The sequence below is a fragment of the Acyrthosiphon pisum genome, chromosome A1 (assembly GCF_005508785.2).
Source record: "Acyrthosiphon pisum isolate AL4f chromosome A1, pea_aphid_22Mar2018_4r6ur, whole genome shotgun sequence".
Classification (NCBI taxonomy): Eukaryota; Metazoa; Arthropoda; class Insecta; order Hemiptera; family Aphididae; genus Acyrthosiphon; species Acyrthosiphon pisum.
The window spans coordinates 88,283,786-88,306,613 of record NC_042494.1 but is presented as its reverse complement, the minus strand read 5'-3'; the positions used below and the strand labels follow the sequence as shown (position 1 = coordinate 88,306,613).

The following is a 22,828-nucleotide window of genomic DNA, read 5'->3' as shown; positions in this document are numbered from 1 at the left end:
AACTCAACATTCTAAAACTATACGTCTCTCCAATTCTTTCTTATGCTGGCTCCTCTTGGGCACCTTTTATCGGTCACTCACATTGGAAACGCATCGAATCTGTCCAAAACATAGGTATTCGTACGATAACGGGTGTGCCCACTATCGTTAAAAACTCGGGTCTTCTAAAATCTGCAAATTTCAAGTCTATCCAAAATTCCATTCATTCTCAATCAAAATCGATGTTCTACAAAAACTCCTTCTCCGTACATGCCCACATCCGACTCCTAGGTAAAACTCACCTCCCTCCAACCACTAAACAAATAATCAAACCCTACCCTCTAACATGGGTAGAACAACAAATTAATTAAATCTTTTTCATAAACTTCCATCCACTAGTAGAGGCAAAATCCTGGAATAGTTAACGGCTAAGCCATTCCTGCAAAGCAAAACAAAGCAAGCAAAGCACACACCATCAGTCTTCATTCAACCTTCTACCCAGTAACACTACAACACTTAGAAGCAATGAAGACCTGACCATCCGACGAAACCCGCCACCAGTCGACGACAGGCAGACCAGCAGCCAGACGTGAGCCGGCCGTAATTGGCTTCCAGATCGAATTACTGAAGCCCGCTGTCAAACAACATTGCCGCACGCCACTGATCGCCAACACACGTGGCCTGGCCCCCAGTGATCGACCGCTACCGGCTGACGACAACCAAGAGTCCGCGCCACCAATCACGAGCCGATCCAGGACCCAGTGAGGCGTCCAGAGGGTCAACGACGGCCCGCCGCCAACACCGACTCCAACTCAACGGACCTTCTCGTCCACTTGATTGAGTTGTGTCAAACCCCGGGTACGATATATCGCTGTAGCCGCTTCCTGCGAGTCACGTGCAATGATATAATATCGACCCCGTCCATACGGCGATTGTAACACGCCGATATCCCCAACATATTTCCCATCACTGTATATAGGACCAGGCTTTCGCCGGTCGCGCAGAGATCACACCCCGACGGTCTGTCTATTCAGGCCGGCCGTCGTACCCGTGAACCTCGCTACCCCTATTTTGTACATAAATATATTTAACGATAAATAAAGGATAAGACATAATACCAAAACCCTACACGTTCTTATTCCGGACGCCGGTCCGCAGAGACCGTGCCGTCTCAATGCGTGTATAAAATTTCGAAAAAATCCTATAACTTAACTTACACAATGTGATACTTATATCACGGAATTTAGAAAATAATAAACTATGGTACCAATAATTTTCCGAAAATAATTGGTATGTGAGAAGCTGCCTACAATTACAATAATTTCTAATAATAGATCTTTTATTCATAAATTAACATTGTACAGTTCTGATAAATTTTATTAGGTAACTTCTTAGGTAACTTTCTGTGTTAAAAAAGACAGAAAAAGTTAATTTTTAACACTAAAATAAATATGTTTTAGTCACCTTGTCAGACTATAATAACTTACCCCAGGGTGGGGTAAATTATTACAACCCAGGGGTACATATTGTTACAGTAGTACAGTACCTGTATGATTTGAATTAAAATTATTAAAGTAAAGTAAAGTTATTAAACTAAGTAGTAGGAGTGTAGGACTCAGGACCAATGTTATAAAAATTAAAAATATAAAATGTCAAATGATAATAAATAATAATGATAAAGATATTTAATTTTTATGAATAACTATATTTAATATTGATATTAGCTTTTAAGTTTTAATATTGTTCAGCGTGATACGAACTTCGATTATATTATGTTGAATTCAAAAATAATAAATATAAAGCTTGTTTGGCCCAATAAATCACTACTGAGGTTGTGCCTCTTGTTATTGAAATTGGAGATTCTTAACAGTTCAATTAATTATTCAAAAAAAAAATTAAAAAAGCAGGTAAGTGGATATCGCTCTGCTGTACAGTAGATTACAAGTGAGTCATTGTATAATGAATTGTATTAGACTTGAATTCAATGATAAAATATCATTGTATAAGGAAAACGATTCTGAGTGGAGACGGTTTGTCAGTCTGGATATTTTATATCGTTATTATTTATTTTATCATGTAAGTTGAATTAATATTATAATATTATAATTTTTTATTCGTTTCTATGGTGATACACAAGGCGTTAGAAATTAAAATCCCATTTTTATCGTTTATTTGTTATTTTTCGGTGGTTTTTCCGGTGGCATTTAATAACTATTGGGGAAATCGAAAAATGACTTCTCTAAAGTACCATCTTGATCCAATTTAATAAAAGATAAGGTTCTATATGTTGAAATCGAAGCACTCCTCCTGGTAGAAATTTTGTATATAGGTCCTCAAAATAGTGTAGAAAATATCCTTCGTAATTTTGTGTCACTTCTTAAATGACTTTGATAACGTCCAAAATGTTTTGTTCACACACCCACACACTTTGTTTCTAGGATTTTAATGAAATTACAAACACACTCTGTACAAATACGTAACTTTATAGATATTATAAATCGCATCAAAAACGGTACAAAACCACATCATATTATGCACAATACGATTTATACATGGAATTATGATTAATGTTTATTGTGATAACATAATAATATGATATTATGTTATATTATATTATAATAAAAAATACAGGATGTCCCGTGAGGATTTACCCATAAGGTTATCTCCTGAGATAATACTCGTACATTTATCATAAATCTGTTTTTTTTTTTTTATGACTGACTGAGCTAAGGACTACATGCATATATTTTTTTAATTTGATTAAATTTTTTGTAAAATATTAAAATCTAAATAAAATGTTTTATTTTTGAAACAATTGAAGATAGCCATTTTATAGATAATTGATTTATAGTTAAAAAATTATAAATGTTTAAGTTTTATTTTTTATAGATATTGAGGAAAGAAAATGTGGATCAAAGTTTCTCATAATATGTATTGCATACTGTAACCGAAAAATCCTACCCAAAAATTATATTTTACATTTTAATTGCAGTTTCTTTAATATATAGAATATATATTAAGTTCAAAATTACTAAATTATATATTTAAACGAAGAATAACGATAAATGGACCTTCTGTTCTACTAATTTTACTAGTACTATTAAGTATTAACTGTACTAGTAACATTAATTAGGTACCTACTTTAATAGTACTACTATCTTAATAAGTACTTAGTAATATAATAGGATGACCTCAAATTTTCGATAAGATTCGTTTTTCGTATACAACGATTGTATATTATAATTTAACTCAAATTAAATATATTCATTACATTGTCTCACAAAGTGGTAGGTAGTGTTTAAACCTTTTTTTGATGTTGCAACCAAGTATAAACCTAACAATTTTTTTTCTACAATTATTAGCTACAGATTTGTTTTGATTTTTGGCAAGAACATTACATACCAATAATAATTATATTTAACTATTATAATATTTAATTAGTACCTATATTAGATGGTGTATATTTCTATCATATCATATTCTTTTTATTAACTTTTGATTCAATAACACCTTACCGTAGGAGAGGTTTGGACTAGGTCCATGGTACCCGTTAGGTTATATTGTTTAAAATTAATCTTAATATTTTGAATAAGTCATTGCTAAGTCTTAGCTGTACAAATTCAAAATGTTATACATTTTTAACAACTCAATAGTTTGAACTTTTACGCGGTTTTCACGAATTTTATCAACATTGAATACCAAACTTGTGAAACAAGAATAGGTAATATGGTCATATAAAATAAATTAATGAGGAACATTGCTTCAAATTTTCATCTTTTTTAATGATCATAACAAATTGTGTTCATCGAAAAAAATATTGCAGATAAAAGCATAAAAACTAAAAAAAACATGAACATTTCTTATGGCCACAAAAAGAGTCAAAATTATTTCGAAATGATTTGATGCATTGAAAAATAGTCACGTTCCCCGAATTTGTCAAACAAATAATTTTTTATAGAATTTCATATTTTTTTTCAAATATTGAACATTATAGTATAGTTAAACTATTTTATTGAAAAAAAAATATACACTGTCTAAGCTAACGAACGATAAAAGGTAATCGCTCACGTACCAGTCGGTCACCGACCGACATACACTTAAACATGCACAACAATATTATCCGTTTTAACTTATATTTGTATTTATTCTTGTATTGTAATAATTGTGTTATGTAGATTAAGAGTGACTCGTAATCGGACGCCACCGACGAGCCGGTCCACCTAGTTTTAGAATGGCCGCCTAAAACAAAGGCAGTTCGTTTACCACTGTCAACGCGAAATCAGATAAATTTACGTGCTCAAATCGCCGTAATTTTATATTTTTTATGCTGTAATTTTGATATGCCTTTATCGCCACGTAACACGTCTATGATAATGGTTTTTTATATTTTTGTGGCGCTATATATTCGCCACGATATAAAGTCTGTTATAAATTATATTATTTTCAATCGACCGGAAGCAGTTGTAATATCATATATTATCATCTGGCCGTGAATCGCCGTTCATATTATATTTTATTTGAGTGCCCCTATTATCCTTGTGATTTTTATTATTTAATTGTCGTGCATTACCTATTGACAATTTAGGTAATATACTATGGCAATTGTTATTTTACATAATATATTATTTTTAATTGTATATTAATATTGTAATAGGCATTGTATTTTAGCCACAAGTGTGGACACAATTAATTAAGATACATGTAGCGGCTAGCCAGTCTTCAAATCTATATATTGTGAGTACCTTTTACTAGTATTATCTTTGAATTAGTTGTGCCTAACAGACTCGATAGTATAAGGCAGGCCTTCAAAACGTTATTTATAACGTTATGAAGGCAATAGATAAAAAAAAAATAACTGAAATCAATAAACGAAAAACGAAAATAATCTATATATATAATAAGTAACTTTATCATTAGTTATAATTAAAGATTAAAAGTAAACAATTAACATAACATAAAAAATTGTAAATAACGTTATTCGAAATAACGTTTATGCGTTTTTTACGTTGAACATAAAATTAGGTATACCTACTATTGTTTTTGAATCTTGTAGTCTATATAAGTATAAATCTAAAGTTATAACCATGAACAATTCAAAGTTGCCAAACATATGTTAACAGTAATTTATATAGGTACTTTATCCCTGTTTGATTTATAAATATTGAATTTAATAAAATGAGCGGTTAGACCTCTAATTTGCCCTTTTAAAATAAGCCTATCTTATTCCCAGAGGACTAATCTATCTCTCAGAGGCGTATTTAGGAATTTGTCATGGGAAGGGTCCAGATTATTTTCAGAACACAGAGCCGTGGGGGGGCAGAGCCCCCTACACCACCCAATTACTCTTTATTAAATAAATATACCATATATATTTATAAGACGATTTAAAATGTTTGAGTTTTTAATTGGTATTAAATAATAATATGTACAAAACAAATTTAAAAAAGTAGGTAAGTGGATATCAATCTGCTGTGCAGTAGGTTACGCAAGTGGGTCATTGTATAATGGATTGTATTAGACTTGAATTCAATGATATAATATCACTGTATAAGAAAAACTATTCTAAGCGGAGACGGTTTGTTAGTCTGGATATTTTATATTGTTATTATTTATTATGGCCTGTAAATTAAATTAATATTATAATATTATAATTTTTTATTCGTTTCTATGGTGATAAACAAAGCGTTAGAAATTAAAATCCCATTTTTAGCGGTTCTTTGTAAATTGTCAGTGGTTTTTGCCGTGACATTAAATAATTATTGATAAAATCCAAAGGTGGGCATTAACTAGTTAAAAAGTTAATTTTTTTTTAACTTTTCAACTTAACTAGTTTAATTTATAGTTGAAATAACTTAGCTTTTCTCAGTTGGTTTTAAACATTTTTAAAAAAATTTTTAAATTTTTCGTTTATACGTAAATATTATTAAATCAGTATAAAATAAAAATAATCCAATACAAAAACACAAACATTTCTGTTCTTTTTCTTGATATCATAACTTTGTGTATATTCATATAATATTTTATTATGTTGTAAATTATATATTATGCGAGTTGCAATTATAAATGTTTTTAAAAAATTAATCATTTTAAATTATAAATTGATAATAGTTATGTTTTAATGTTATGTAACTTATATTATTAAATTGCTATATGATATAAGAAAATATACCTATTTGTTAAATTATTAATTTGAGATGAGTTTAGTTTAAATTAGATAATAATATTAAAGTAAAAGTAAAAGGGTATACAGTGTACATTATGATAAAAGTTCAATAAAATTGTTTTTTTCTAATTCATAAATTAAAAACTAGAAAGACACATTCACTCTTTATGTGATTTACATACTAATAAAAAAAAAATAGATTAACTTTTTTTAAACTGGGTTAAGTTGATATTTTTTTCTATATTAACTCTAAACTTATCGAGTTAAATTTATAATTTGTTAACTGTTAACTTTTAACCTATCGATCTTGTGTCCTCTTAACTTAACTTAACTTGAGTTAATTATTTTCATTAACTTGCCCACATTTGATAAAATCAAAAAATGATCTAAAGTACCATCTTAATTCAATTTGTTAAAAGATAAGATACTACATATTGAAATGAAAGCACTCCTTTTGGTAGAAATTTTGTATAAAGGATAAAAATTTAAAAAAAATAAACACCATTGTAAAACCACTAGCTTCATCGCCCCGCTCAGAATCTAATATAGTTATGTTAACTTTTATAAAAATATATTTTCTAAAATATATTACTTCATTCACTGTTGATCTTAGATAACTTCTTAACCTTTTTAAGGTTGAAAAAGATCTCTCTGGAGTGGCTGTATATACTAGCAATGTACAAAACTACAAAATATTTGAACCAAAAAATGAATTCGATATTTTTCAACCATTTTCAGTACCAAACTGATGACGAAAAAAATCACGATATAAATTGAAAATGTTGATTACTGAAGCTTCGAAAATTTTGTACAAAATCCTTCGTATCTTATAATAAAATTTGTTTTTCTTAATCATATAAAAACACAACATTTACCACGAATCAAATGGGAGGAGGGGGGGGGGTCCCGACTATGTATATACGCCACTCCTATCTCTATACCAAATTTTATAGGAATCGGTCCAGCCTTTTAGGAATGCATAAAAGACACACAAAATATTAATTTTATGTATAAAGCTATGTTTTTCTTCGAATTACTCTCATAAATATTATATATAAAACTTTCCAGAATAGTTAATTAGTATTTTAATAGTTACTTCATAACAATTTAAAATCATCCATGGATGCGGGATGTTTATCTATAATTAAATTTATCTAGATACGGTATTAGTTCATCTAAGATAAACTTTAGATAATTTAAACAATATTTATCTAGATAAGCTCAACACTAATGATAAGGTGCTTATCGAAGTATTCGGTTACCGGGACATGGTCTATTATTGTTGGTTCCCGGACACGACAGATATAATTATTAAATAAAACAACTAAGCAAGCAATATGAAATACAAAGTAAAGGTGTAGAGGTGTTAACGTCTGAAAAAATGATTTTGGATTATAATATATTCATAACACTGTTGTTTATTTATGGATAATTATAATATATTATCACTGTATATTTATATAATAATGTTAATTATCTTGAATTGTCTAAAAAAACAAATCCGGAATAAATCTTTAATAAAATAATTGCTTATAGATGAAAAACATTATATGGAACATACAACATTTGAACATCGAAATGACTGGTAGCAGAAAGTTATGCAAAAATAAAAACTATTTTAACCACAACTCTATAAATAGAATATTTTTTATTGTATATACGATGGTAAGTACGAATACTAATAATTACAAATTATAATTTATGAATGCTAAATTATTTTTCTGTTATTGATATTCTTCATTCAAATATTTGTTCAAAAATAAATTTAGAATTTTAATAAAATAATTCAAAATATCGTGAAGAGCATAAAAAAAGCTATCATTATTATTTAATATTATCACGATAAATAACATATTATAAATTAATCTACTCAAAGTTTTATTAGTAAAATTCAAAAAATTCAAAAGAATGATTTTATAATTAAAGGTATCAATAAAGTATATATTTTACTTATTACTATTACTTGTATATATTTTACTCACTTTATTTAACAAATAAGTACTTAAATATGGTAACAGTTTGTGTCCTAAATTATTAGCTCGTTCTTTAAATTTAGTTAGAATTTTAAAAATTCAATAAACATTATTACAGTATAAAAATATATGACAGGTTAAACTCATCATCAGGCTCATTAGCTTCATTTATAAAATATTACTGTATTATGAGTAAGTAAAGTGTAAATCCAAAATAATATATATTTTTGGTTTTTATAGGTTTTGATGTTTCTAACGCATAGTAGCGCACTTGAAATTATGTCTAATAAAATCAGGTGCTCAGATTCGATGACGTGCACCAAATGTACTCTAACACCTGAATGTGTATGGTCTCTTAAGCAACAAGAGTGTGGACACAAGAATCAATTTAACTCTTCGAGTTTAATATCGTCTACAATATCGGAATGTCCGCAGTTTTCGGTAGTTACATCATATCTATATAATGATATTAAAACACGCATTCAAGCGATATACAATCTTGAGATAATGAATGATTCGGTAGGTTTCACAAATTATCTCTTCAGCACTAAAATATATTATGGACTTCAAAATGTTTTTGAAAAAGAAGCTAGGGTATATAATAAAACGTTAATATGGTTTAAATTACAAAAAGAAAAAAAAACTTTTGATGTCATAATGCCAACGGTCACTTATTTCATGTTTATTAAGTTCGATGGCATCATGCTGCGATTTAACAACGTTGCGGATCACTATTTTACGTTTTATAAACGTGAGGAATGTGCAACGAATGAGGTAAATAAGTACAAATCCTGTGTGACATGCGGATGGAATAAAAACGGTAACTCGAACTACTTAAAATGGTGTTCTTCCGAAAACACATGTGAAGTTAACAAGACATTTTACATGAAAAACAACGCTACACATCAGTTAAACGAAAGTGTAGTGTACGTGACGAATGATTGTGCTGAAATAAATGTGACGGCGGTCGATCCGCTGTCTGGACCGCAAAGTGGTGGAACGACCGTAACGATCACAGTTAAGAACCACAGGATTTTTGCGGAGAACCGAACATTAAAGGTAAAGGTGGCAGGAACAGTGTGCACAAATCTCAAGACGTCTGGATTCGAGACTATAACTTGCACTACGTCACAAGTGGTTGGCGCATTATCCGGGCCGGTCCTGGTTGAGTACTCGTCGTTCGAAAGTAGACTGAAGATTGAGTCGTCACAGATATTCCAGTTTTGTCCCAATCCCGTATTGGACGAAGACCAACAACTTGGAGGCGTAGCGTCCGGTGGCACTTCGGTTCCGGTCCGTGGTAGTCATTTCGCAGAACCTTGCGTTGTATCCTCTGCCCGACTGTACGTCAACTTGACTGACCGTGTCAGAAGGTATGCAGATAGTTATTGTGATCCACCAATCAACGACACGTACATGGTTTGCCGATCGCCAAGAGTGAACGGGACTGCCTGGGATGGGGATTTGTCGGTTGTGAGACGTCTACTGAACTTTGGACTGGATATAACACTTCGTAGGGAAGACTTCTCTTTAAATCAGTCACTGCCAATCATGGTTCGTGGCTCATCTCCCAGATTTTACGTGCACCCCGACCCGGTTCTGTTAGACTTCGAAATAGACGTAAACGGTTCAGTAGTCGTCAATGGCGTCAACTTGGAACATTTCCAACCCGAAGACATCATAATACGGTCCGTGGATTCGTCATCCTCAGTTTGTAAAGTCGTGACTGTGACACGAAACAGTTGGGTGTGTGAGCCGACCATGCCCGTCAATGTGACGCAAGTGGTCTACGTCAGATTGGCCAATTCGTTGGTATTCACTGTGTTCAGGAGAACGTTTCATCACCCTGACGATCCATCTATACCTCTTGGCTGGTTTCTTGTGATCATATCCATGGTGCTGGCCTTTGTCTGCGCCTTCACTTTTTGCCTAACAAGGAAATATCGCTATGCGACCAAAAATATTTGTAAACCACAAAGATACTTAAGATCGCGGCCGTACACTGCGATGTAATTTACTATTGTAATGTTTGCAGTGTAAAATGTATATTTGATATGGCTGTTTTTATAAACACAGTAATAATGATTACACTATAATACGAGGTTTTTTAAAACACGTTCTTATACGTCGTACATATTATGATAATATAAAATAAAAATATTATAAATAAAAACTCTTGGTGTTTATGTTCTAGTTAAGGTCCCAGATGGCAATATTCGATTGAGCACTTACAATTGTAGTAAACATAGTGAGATGAGTCCAGGATCACCTCAGACTTGGATGGTGTTCATACCTTATTTTTCCAACCCCTATAGGTAGTTAAAGAATAGCTCCCACGTGTTTTTTTTTTCAGCTCACGTAGAATATTTTATTTTATTTATTTACATAGTTTCCATTGGTTACATCTTATATTACTATTATAATTAGTGGAAATATATGGTATATATATTTTTAGATTCTGAGCGGAGCGAGGAAGCTAGTGGTTTTACAATGGTGTTTATTTTATTTATTTTTTTTTATTCTGTAAAAAGGATATTTGTGTTTCTTTATTTTTAACAGGCAATTTTTTTATAACAATTTCAAAATTTTTAAGCACGCAGGTGTACCAATAGCAAAATCAACTTTATTTTTTCAAATGGTAACTACTATATTTTTTAATAGATTCTGGTAAAGTTTTTTTTTCTGAAAATTTTGATAGTCAAATTATTAATTTTGGTGATTATACCTATAGTTGCGCTGCGTGAACTATTTTTTACAATGATTAAGCACGTTTAAAATACTATATCCTAGACTATCACCCACTCATAATTTAAAATACCTATATTTTCCATATTATTTAATACATATACCTATTTATTATTTATATTAATTATTAATTATTATCAGTATATAACATAGTTACTTATGGATAACCAGCCATCACCCACCTCTAATCTATATTCAGTATTATGGATGTGGGTAAAGTTAACCATTATCACGCCGCCACAGTATGTGCCTATATTGTGCCTATATGAACATTAAATAGATATAGTGCTCATAATAATTATTACAATTTGATATTATGCCAATTTTTCTTTCAAATAATTTTTAACTTTAAGTCCGTATGTATTAATTTGTATATTTTAGATTTTGAGCTCAGAGTTATGAATGTATTGAACTTACTGCAGTGATGTATGTTTTTATTTGTTTAAATTTTTAAAATGCGTTGTGTGGTGATATATGATAGTATGTACCATGTACGTTTATGTATACTTATACAGTATAGGTATATGTATAGAAAGATAATAATATTGACAACAGCTAATAATGATAAGTATAGATTAGCTGGTCTCATTTTGTATTGTACGGCAGTTCTTTTTGAACAGTGATCAGTGTGATGCTTACTTCGAGTAGCTAAAGGACGGTCTAGATTGTAAGTACTTAGGTATGCAACTATTATTTATTAAATTATATAATAATATATTATAGTAACAATTACATTTACTGATTTAAAGATCCTTATACTTACCCCTTGTTATGGTTATTATATCTATAGCAGTATGGCCTATATGGGTCTGACAACTCTCCATGGATTTCTTATATTTAACTGGTTACGCCTTGACCTCCTTGCATTATTTTTATTATTCATATAATATTCTATATAGTTAGGTGAATATTGTAAAATTAATATTTTAAGAAATACAAAAATATTATACAAAATGTAAATATTGGATTTAGTTTGGTTGATATAAATTCATTGTAAACATATAAATGTACGATAATAAATGAAGAGATTAGAGTGGAACGAGAGGCTTTTTAATTGACATCGGCTATTAGTTTTTAAATTACACGTAAAATGGTTGTTAGGTTTCAATGATGTAGGCAAAGGTGGGTAAGTTAATGAAAATAATTAACTTAAGTTAAGAGGACACAAGATCGATAAGTTAAAATATCAACTTAACTCAGTTTAAAAAAGTTAATTAATTTTTTTAATTAGTATGTAAATCACATAAAGAGTGAATCTGTCTTTCTAGTATCTAATTTATAAATTATAAAAAACAATTTTATTGAACTTTTATCATAATGTACACTGCGTATACCCTTTTACTTTTACTTTACTATTATTTATTGATTTAAACTATACTCATCAGTCATCTCAAATTAATAATTTAACAAATATATTTTTTTATATCGTATAGCAATTGAATGTCATAATACGTGAATATGAGTACATGACCTTCATATGCAATAGTACTATTTACGCATAAACGAACAATTTCAAAATGTATTTAACTTGATGGATTTTTTTTTAAATCAACTGAGAAAAGTTAAGTTATTTCAACTTTAAATTAAACTAGTTAAGTTCATAAGTTGATTAGAAAATAAACTAACTAGTTAAGTTAAAAAGTTTAAAAAAAATTAATTATTTAACTTAACTTTAACTTTGTAACTAGTTAATGCCTGCCTATGGCTGTAGATACCCACATTATTTTGCTATACTTTAACAGCATTGAACAATAATATTATGTTATACATATAATGTCCCAATTGTATAAGTTAATTAAATTATGATTAAAAATTATTAAAAATGAAAATAATACTTATTCCATTAGTTTTCAAATAATTGTATGATAGTATCATAATGAACATTTTTACATTTCAGTATTTTTGTAGAATGCACACGTATATTTAAATAATTATTCGTGTATAGAGCAGTGTATAGGTACTCACATAAATAAAACAGTTTATACGTTAAATAACAAAACGGATTATATTATTTGTAAATTTCCTTTCATAATTTTACTTTTTTTCCCAAAATAATTTATAGTATCGTTATATAATACCAATATAGTATCATAAATAACTATAGATAATCTGATCATGTAGCGAGCTGCAGATATAGGTACATTACGCGGTCAACGGCAGACATGAAGAATGTGGCACATATTATAACATAATTTTTATTTTTATCAAGTTTGTGCAAAACATAACATTTATGTTCAGAGTAATCATTCTTGGATATAAAAAATACCTATTATTTATTTTATATTTTGTACGTTCAGGTTTTCAAGGAAATTTTACTACATACAAAACGTGTCAGCTACAGTTACTCAATCACTTTTTTTGGTAAGTAGATAAATATCTAAATGGATTATGAAATCAATAAGAATAAAATAATTTATAGAGATCCAGTAAAATTGAGTATAATAAAATTACCTATTCTCACAAATGCACTCAAATATTTGTATAACTGTTGTGTACCGTAAAAACAGATAACTACTAATAAAAAAAAAATGTTTCCACAATTATACCGAACGTATCGAATATTCGAATGTATTACTTATGACTTCTGGTCTTTATAAACGATGAGTAATCTTAATTTGTATGGCCAGCTCCTCAATTATCTGCAGTAGGGTAAACTTTATTCATTTATTTAATGAATTATTCATTACATATTATAGGGACACAACTTAAGCTTACTGTACTTCTTTAATTGATTAATAGGTTAGCTAAGTGAGTTAAATTGTTTTTTTTTTTTTTGGGGGGGGGGGGGAGTGGGGAATAAAAATATTTCTAATTATTTCAGGAAAGGTTTGAATAATATTTATTAATAGGTACATGATCAGCAGACAGCGGATTTTTATGCACTAAAAAGTGTCAAAATGTGTCATAATATTTATTATCAGTGCCGTAAAAATCATAGGTGCAGGTGGTGCACAGCACTGGGGCCCGCAGGGGCGTAGTACCCTTAGCAGATAGACGTCAATTATTTTTTTTATAATATTATGATTCATAATAATTTTGTTATTATCTTGTATTTAATTTCATATAAAGAAATGTAAAAGCCTGGTCCGTCTAGTTGGTACTTTTGGGGGTCAAAAGTACAAATTTCCCACTAGTTTTCAAAAGCGACGTGAAAAACAAAAGATAAATTAAGGAAAAACAGGAATTTTTAAGCAAAATCTTTTTTTCGAGAAAATCGATTTTGGTTTTTAGTGTAACTCTAAAACAAATTACCGTAGGTACATAAAATTCTGACAAAATGTTTATATTAGCATTTTCTATATACCATGTAATGCAAGATTCCTCATAAATTTGTCTACCTTTTACAAAAAGCATTTGAAATTCATATTTTTACAACATTTGATATTCACTCGATTTCTCATGTAACGATTTTCTTATTTTATTGTTATAAAAAACGAATGACTGTAGATACTTGAAAATTTCACTGAATGTTTATATTAGCATTTACTGTACACGATAAAATTTTCAAAATAATTTGACTCTTTTTGAGCTGTTTACGGACATTGTCAGTTTTCAATTTTTTTAGTTTTTTTTTTTTTTTTCTATAAATATCAATAGGTACATTTTTTTTTGTGGGTAAAAAACCTTATAATTTAATGCAAGGTCCCTGATATATTGTTACAATATCAGTGGAAAATTATTCAAAATACATAAGCACAATTTCTTTTTATAAGCATTTAAAGATCGAATTTTGACAAAATTTATCAAATTTAAAATTAAATAATTATTTTGTAGTTAAAAATTTATAAAATGTTCAACTTTTATAGCTGAGGATTGAAAATTTAAAACAAGGTTCCACGTAAATAGGTTATATAATAATTACTTTAGTCACCTTAATATCATCATTGTAGGCTGACTGACCGTTTTCGCTCAGAATCCTTTTTCTTATACAATTATATTATATCATTGAATTCAAATTTAACACCATCCATTACAGTGACCCATTTGTAACCTACTGTACAGCAGAGCGACATCCACTTACCCACTTTTATATTTCTGGTGTTACATAAAAACTAAAATTGTTATTTTTATATTTTATTGTAAATAAATTCAATACATCCAAAAATACTATTCTATCTAAGGAGTAAAAATTCCCATGGTATGAAGTCAGTCCGACTTTTTTTATGTATCTCAAGAAAGATGGGCCCATATGCATTTGTTTGCACCTGGGTCTTTGACTCTCTAGTTACGGCACTGTTTATTATGCAGTAAAAATCTTGATAATATGAAACATAAATATAAGAAAAAAACTTTAAATTGTGCGATACAGTAAAAATTTCACAATTCAATAGCTTATAAATGTATGACTTGGTAATAATTTAAAACAATTTAAATAACTTATAATTATGACTTACTATAGGTACCTATCTATTTAATAAGTAAAATATAAATCAGAAATCTTAAAATGTGAACTGACCAATCTCAAATAGACATTCTAACGAATTCGGATCAGTTTTCCGAAATATTATCGCATCATTAGATCGATCGGTAGGATGGAACAAAAAAAAAAAAGCGGGAGTGGTAAGTTGTAGGGACGATTGTAGATTGATTATATATATCTTGCGTATATTGATAACATAAAAATTATTGATAATATATCACTACACTACGTATATTATGCATTTATAATTAATAAAATATAACTAGATAACTAACAACTATAATGTAAATATATAATACTGTAAAAACCACTTATCACATAACCATGTAATCTTAATTTATAACCTAATTTTCCATTAATAATAATGTAACCACAACCACAGGCTAATGACCTACTTGTTGAAGCCTTTATTCTCAATCAAAAAAAAAAATAAAAAAAATAAGTATATATACCAAGGGTGGCCAGCGAGGAGAGACTCGCGAGCCACCAAATATATTAATATATCTTTATTATTAATTTACATCTTGGCTCTTACGTTAATCTAATGTTACGTTAAGATGCGAGACGCGGTTTGGCCACCACTAATATATACCTATATAAGTATTGAATTGTATATAGGTAATTTATTTTTTGTCACGCCTGCACCGAAAGTTAGGTTTTTGACCGTGGTTGGAGCGTTGTAAAGCGACCTTTTTCCGTCCAGCGGGTCGTAAAGTGGGAATTCCCATAGAAAAAGCGGAACTCCTCAATAGTGCTGGGTGCGTATATCACGCGTATTCCATGTAAAACCAGACACTGAAATCTATACCACGGTCCTTACAAAACATAAGCTTTTGGTTACATCTTATATACATATTATAATCTCCTTGCATGACGCGTAAACATTTTTAATTCATGAAATTGTTTTCGCAGAATCATCTGATTGTTGCATATATCCTTATATAGAGCTTTACCTTTGCCATAGTTAAATTTTTTTGTGGGTCACGTTGTGTATAAACTGGAAAATGGGTATTACGCGTGGATTTGAAACAGCATAATAAGATCTGCATAATATGCATTTACAATTATTATTACATGACTGTACCATGACAGCACCCACTTTTTTTTTTAATTTTTGCTTCAATATACAGTTAATTTCGTATATTATCAAAATACGCAGAAATATGAAAAAAAAAATCGCAACAAGCTTCAAAATAAAAGAATTCGTAAAGATTACGGACAAAAATCCTAAAAATGTGAAAAGGAAAAATGATGCAATCGCATAAAATGCCGTGCTCTATTCATAAGATTTTGACTCTTTTTGAACTGTTAATATAATTTATAGCTATAATAAATTTTCGATTTTTTTAAGTATTTTTTAGCATGTTTAAACAATACTTTTCTGTTGTATATCTATGGATTATTATAATATATAACTGTACCTATATTGTATAATATTATATAATATTAATTAAATTGTTGGAAAAAGAAACCTGAAAGGAGTCTATACGAAAATAATTGCTTACAGATGGACAATATTTTATGGAACATACAACATTTGAAAGCGTAATGGCTGGTAACAGAATGTTATGCAAAAATAAAAACTATTACAACTGCAACTCTATGAATTGAATATTTTTAATTGATTATACAATGGTAAGTATAAGTAATAATTACAAATTATATTAAACGAACAATGAAAACATTTTTCAGTTATTGATAAGTATATTTAAATATTTGTGTGTTTTACAATAATACAGTTAGTACTTTAACACGTACACGTCCACGAATATTTAGAGGTCAAGTCTGCCTGGCCGTAAATATTATTGTTACTTAAGACACAACTCGTATCACTCATATTGATAACACGTTTAATGAACAAAGTAATGCCGGGAAACCGAACCCAACTGTTTGCTGTTTGTCTAATACATAATATACTTAATGGCCATGCTAAATAATATTGTAGTCGTTCACTACTAGCCAACTATTTTAGGTAACATGCAATAATAATATTGTGCTATGGCGACTATACGAGTAGTCTTCGGCTGGTTTACTCGTCGTCATCGGTATTGGACGTGTTAATAAAATAATTCAAACATTGTTAGGATCATAAAAATAAGCTATCGCCATTTTATATTATCATAATAAAAAACATATACATTAATCGCAGTAGGTGAGTTGATTCCCGAGACCTACTTTATGTATTAGTTGATTAAATTAAATTAAATTAAATTCCCGGTGTCACAATCAAATCGTACCCGCGGATAATTTTACCAGGGGCCCGGGGGGTAAGATTTTCCTAGGATAATTTTACCCCCAGTAAGATCTTCCTAGGTTATTTTTACCCCCGATAAAATTATCCTAGGATCATCATACCCTCCTGGGGGTAAAAATGTCACATGAGAAATCGAGTGGATATCAAATGTTGTAAAAATATGAATTTCAAACGCTCATAAAAATTTAATTTGATATTCTTATAGACATTTTTTTTTTTGATAAAGATAGACAAATTTATGAATAATCTTGTATTACATTTTAAAATCTTAAATTTAAAAAGAAAATTTTTTATGAATTTCTAACTCAAAATAATTTGCAAATTTTCGTAATTTTTACGTATTTTGTCAAGATTTGAATTTTAAATGTTTATAAAAAAAAATTGTGACTATCAAAGTAGTAAATAAAATCAAAGGTAAAAAAGCAGGTAAGTGGATGTCGTTCTGCTGTACAGTAGATTACAAGTGGGTCATTGTTTAATGGTTGTATTAAATTTGAATTCAATGATATAATATCATTGTATAAGAAAAACGACTCTGAGCGGAGACGGTTTGTCAGTCTGCATATTTTATATTGTTATTATTTATTTTATCATGTAGGTAATCAAGTTGAACTAATATTAAAATATTACAATTTTTTATTCGTTTCTATGGTGATAAACAAAGCGTTAGAAATTAAAATCCCATTTTTAGCGTTTTTTCGTAATTTTTCGGTGGTTTTTCCCGTAGCATTAAATAAATATTGAGAAAATCGAAAAATTACCTCTCTAAAGTATCATCTTGATCCAATTTGCTAAAAGATAAGGTACTATATGTTGAAATCGAAAAACTCCTTCTGGAAGAAATTTTGTATACAGGATATAAAAATAAAAAATAAACACCATTGTAAAAACAATAGCTTCTTCGCTCCGCTTAGAATCTAAAATGTCCCAGGATAATCTTACCCCTTGGTAAGAATATCCTAGGCATATTATACCGGGGGGGGGGGGGGCGGGGATAAATATATAAACATGACAACAGTTTGTGTCATAGATCATTGGCATTACCGTAGAATGTGTTTGCTTTGATTCTATAGGGCTACTTTGATACACTTATTTTCTTATTCGCCAGAGTACCATGACAATTTAATTTTTTTCTCATAAAATGGGGTTACTTTTAAAATTAAAATACCAACAGGCTAAAATAAATACAACTACACGTTATAACATAATATTATGTAAAATAAGGTTATAAAACCATTTTTGGTAATGTTAAGTCATTGAGCAATAAAACTCGTATCAAAGTATGAAAAAAATTAATTTTTGATAAAAGTAATTGAAAATTCTGAATATTATGTTGGATCACATACTATGAGAACTCCAATTACATTTTTATATGATTTTAGACAAATATTAATGTGTTTGACAATTTTGTCGATGTTACGTCATAGAAGATATAGGTATTATGGAGGTTATTCAATTTAGTCACTGGTCCGATATTTATGACTATCCTATATGCGTGCGTGCTAATATATATACATGTATGGAAAGATAATAATTCTGAAGATAGCAAATAGTTTTAAGTATTGTAATAGCATTATTTTTAGGTTTTGTAATACACTACAGTACTACACGGTAGTTATCTTGGTGCACAGATCAGTGTAACGACTACTCCGAGTAGGTACGACACCGTCTAGTTTGTAAGTATTTATGCGACTTTTATTTTATAGAACCATAGAACCATTTAACAATTAAGGTTAATTATTCAAATATTCTTACATCTTTCTACCCCTATTAAGGGTAATTATAACTATAGGGTTCAATCGGCGATGACTGTCCCTGAATTTCTTATATTTAGCTGCAGGTCACCACTTGATCACGTTAGGTACGTTATTTTGTATTATAAAGTTAAATATATTTTGTAGGTGAATAATATTGTAACAATGATTATTTCAATAAATAAAAACATGTACCTAATTTGAAAATAGTGGATTTAATTTTTTAACATAAATGTATTAAACAATATAATTATAATACCTATAGTATAATATATATTATTTTTTTTTATTTTACATACAAGGCCTCGACTACAAAGGTCATCGGCCGCATAAAATATATTATAATATAAACATATATATCATAATAGTATATTAATATGTAAAGAGATAATGAAAGCAAGACGAGAGGATCTGTAATTGACATCTACCTATTAGTTATTAAAATATATATTATAAATGAATTATTTTTAGTGATTAATAAATTAATAATAATAAAAACAAATATAGTTTTAAAGCATCAATTAGCTTGGTGGATCGTAATTTGGGCCCACTGTTAAATAATCACCAGATAGGAGGTACATTATTTTGCATTATTGAAATTATGTCCCCATTGTAAATTAATTATTTTTTTGAATCCTTTAATTTTAAAATAGTTATAATATCACTATAATGAAAGATGTAACCAATGAAAAATGAAATAACTTTTGTTCTATTTGTTATTTAATATTTTTATATATATATATTAAGATTCATTGATGCTTGCGTTATAAGTAAAATATACGTTTTGTAAATTGAAAATTGAAAATTTTAAATTTCAATATTTTTTTAATTGGAAAATTCAAAATGACAAATTAATTTCTATACGTTTATTTAAGTCAGTAGTCAATTTTTTGCAATTTTTCAAATATTTATATTTCTTTTAGAATAAATTAATTCGAAACGTAATTATTTAATAATAATGCATGCGCCAATAATAGAAAGGAAACTGTTTATTTGTTAAATAACAAAACAAAATATATTAATATACAAATTATAAATTTTTGTAAATTTCTTTCGTCCATTAACATTTTGTCTTTTTAATACTTAAGTAATATTGTCGTGAAATAATATTTAGAATCGTAAATAACTACTGCGCTGATAAAAAAATACGCAGACGTAACGCAGTCAACGGCACACATGAAGAATGTGGTACATAATATTATTTCCTGAATATATATATATATATTATAAACTATGATAGTATATAGTAAAAAATGAAATATTTAAACTATGTACTTACCCATAAATAAAAATTAGGAATGCTCACTACGTGGGCGTGCTAAATTCAAGAAAACGTATTAATTTATTAGAAATTTAGATGGCAATAAATTATGATTCCATACACGATTTGTGCACAGTAAAATGCAATATATAAATAACTTAATATCAAAAATCAAAAATAAGTATTGGTAAAAAATCTATTTCTACGCGCTTAAAGAAATATTGTAACTAAGACTATACCTAGTGATTTTCGATCATTTTTAATTAGTATATTATAGAAGCAACATACGAGGAAACATATTGTATCATATTTTTAAATTTTTTGTCAGAGAAAACATATTTATTGACTCAAATTTAAAAAATCACAAAATAATATTTAATGAAAATGTTATGCATCTAAAAATACCTGGCTCAAATAATGTTAAAATGTTTTATCATATATCATTATAGCTGCAAATTCAAACAAGAAAATTTTGATTTTGGTTTCTGAGTTCAACCAAAGAAACCAATTCCATTTCGTCATAAACTGGTTTTGTGTAAAAATGGCTATTTTCTTTATTTATATTATGGTTTTGCTCGATTATCTGCGGAAATAATATGAATTTCCATTTTTACCTCACAAAATTCAAAAGGTCCAACTAAAATTTATATTTTATAGGTATTTTACCATGGTACCAAACCAGATACCAAACCCAAAATGAAAATGAAAATGAAAGCATTCAAAAAAAACAACAACACACACGACACACACCTATAATATAGTTATAAAATTAATAATTTTATCACGCAACTCTGACTCTAAAATATATTGATAAATATAAATGCAATATAATTAATATAAATCCTTTTCGTTATATTCATATTGTATAGGTTCTACCAAAAAATGCGTAATATTTTATAAATAAATTATTAGTACAGAAAGGAATGCATATTAACATTCATGAGATTATACGTTTTATAATGCTAAAAAATTATGCTATCGTAGAAAATTCGCTTTAGAACATGTTTTTGTAAACTTTGATCAACATTATATTTTTAATTTATAAATGGGTATATGAACTATCGTCTATCATACTATCATCTATCAATGACTTATAACTGTAACAATATTATGGCGTATAATAAATGATTAATTGCAGTAGGTAGGTATACACATTTCTTGTTACTATTTTTAATGATACATGGGGCACAGTGATTATATTTCATTATTCTTAAGCACCAAATTAGGTTGTGTCTCTCTTTTTTTTGGAGCTGTGATTTGTTTTCAAATAGTACCAGCAATTCAACAAGTTGATCCATTTACATAAATTTATTGTGACTCGGGTAAAGCAATTTTGATAGCTAAGTGAATTATGAAACAATTATTATTGAACAAGTAGTCAATAATTTACAATGGCTTAGTATTATCTTTCTACTACAATTCTTATATAGTAGATGATAAACTACTATAGTGTATATACAAATATTATAATCACCATTTACCGTTACTTTTATAATTCAAATGTTACAAAACCCTTTGAGCTATTTCCGACCCTAATGACACAAAAATCATTGTTACTAATGGATCTAATCGTCTCACTTATCTTTATTTATTTATTTATTATTTAAAAAAAATACAATACATCGCGGCAATGGAAAAACTTGAAACGTGTACAATGTACATAGTTTGAAAAAATACGAAAAAAGGAGCTAATGCAATAGCGAGCGTACCCGAACTATGAACAAAATAAAAAAAAAAAAAACAGTTTTAGATCATGTTGATAAGACGTAAAAAAAAATAATTTATATAAATTATGGCATAATTTCTTTACATTCAGCAGACAGTAGAATTAATTTTGTACGGAGTGGATCATGTGAATAATGCTTAGGAAAATAGGGTGAAGAGCGGGGAGAAAAGAGTATTTCATTGTACGTACTGTACGTTATCGCCGATCAAAATGTTTTGAGAGACATGCTCTATGCTGACAAAAGCAGTATGAACAACAATAATATAATATATTATACATTACGGATCGACCTACTCATTGACATGGTAGACTCGAAAACTACTGTTCAGCAGAATAGTTACCTAGGTACATGCCAACTTTTTTTCTACTTAAATTTCTGTTTTTCAAAATAAACTATTATATAATTTGTAATTTTTCAGTAACCAGAATTTATATTTTTTTAGTTTGATTTCGGTTTCGATTTTGTTTTTGGTTTAAATCAGTATTTTCTGTAATTGAAACCAGTTTATAAGTCCTGGTATTTATAAAATAAATATTAGGTCTTATATTCATA

At 28.8% G+C, this 22,828-nt stretch overlaps 1 protein-coding gene across 4 annotated transcripts in view; it reads left to right on the top strand.

Moving 5' to 3' along the window:
* The first annotated feature begins 13,206 nt into the window (after positions 1-13,206).
* Positions 13,207-22,828, top strand: part of LOC100572631 — a 17,599-nt gene continuing 7,977 nt past the window's right edge. The window contains exons 1-2 of one of the 4 annotated variants that reach the window (XM_016806688.2): positions 19,140-19,210; positions 19,310-19,395. In XM_016806688.2, the coding sequence (XP_016662177.1) occupies positions 19,340-19,395 (56 nt within the window). In that variant the 5' untranslated portion in view covers positions 19,140-19,210; positions 19,310-19,339. Of the gene's footprint in view, positions 13,222-19,092; positions 19,211-19,309; positions 19,396-22,828 lie in introns of those variants that run through there. The other 3 variants (XM_029487707.1, XM_029487709.1, XM_003246330.4) reach the window with 3 other exon arrangements.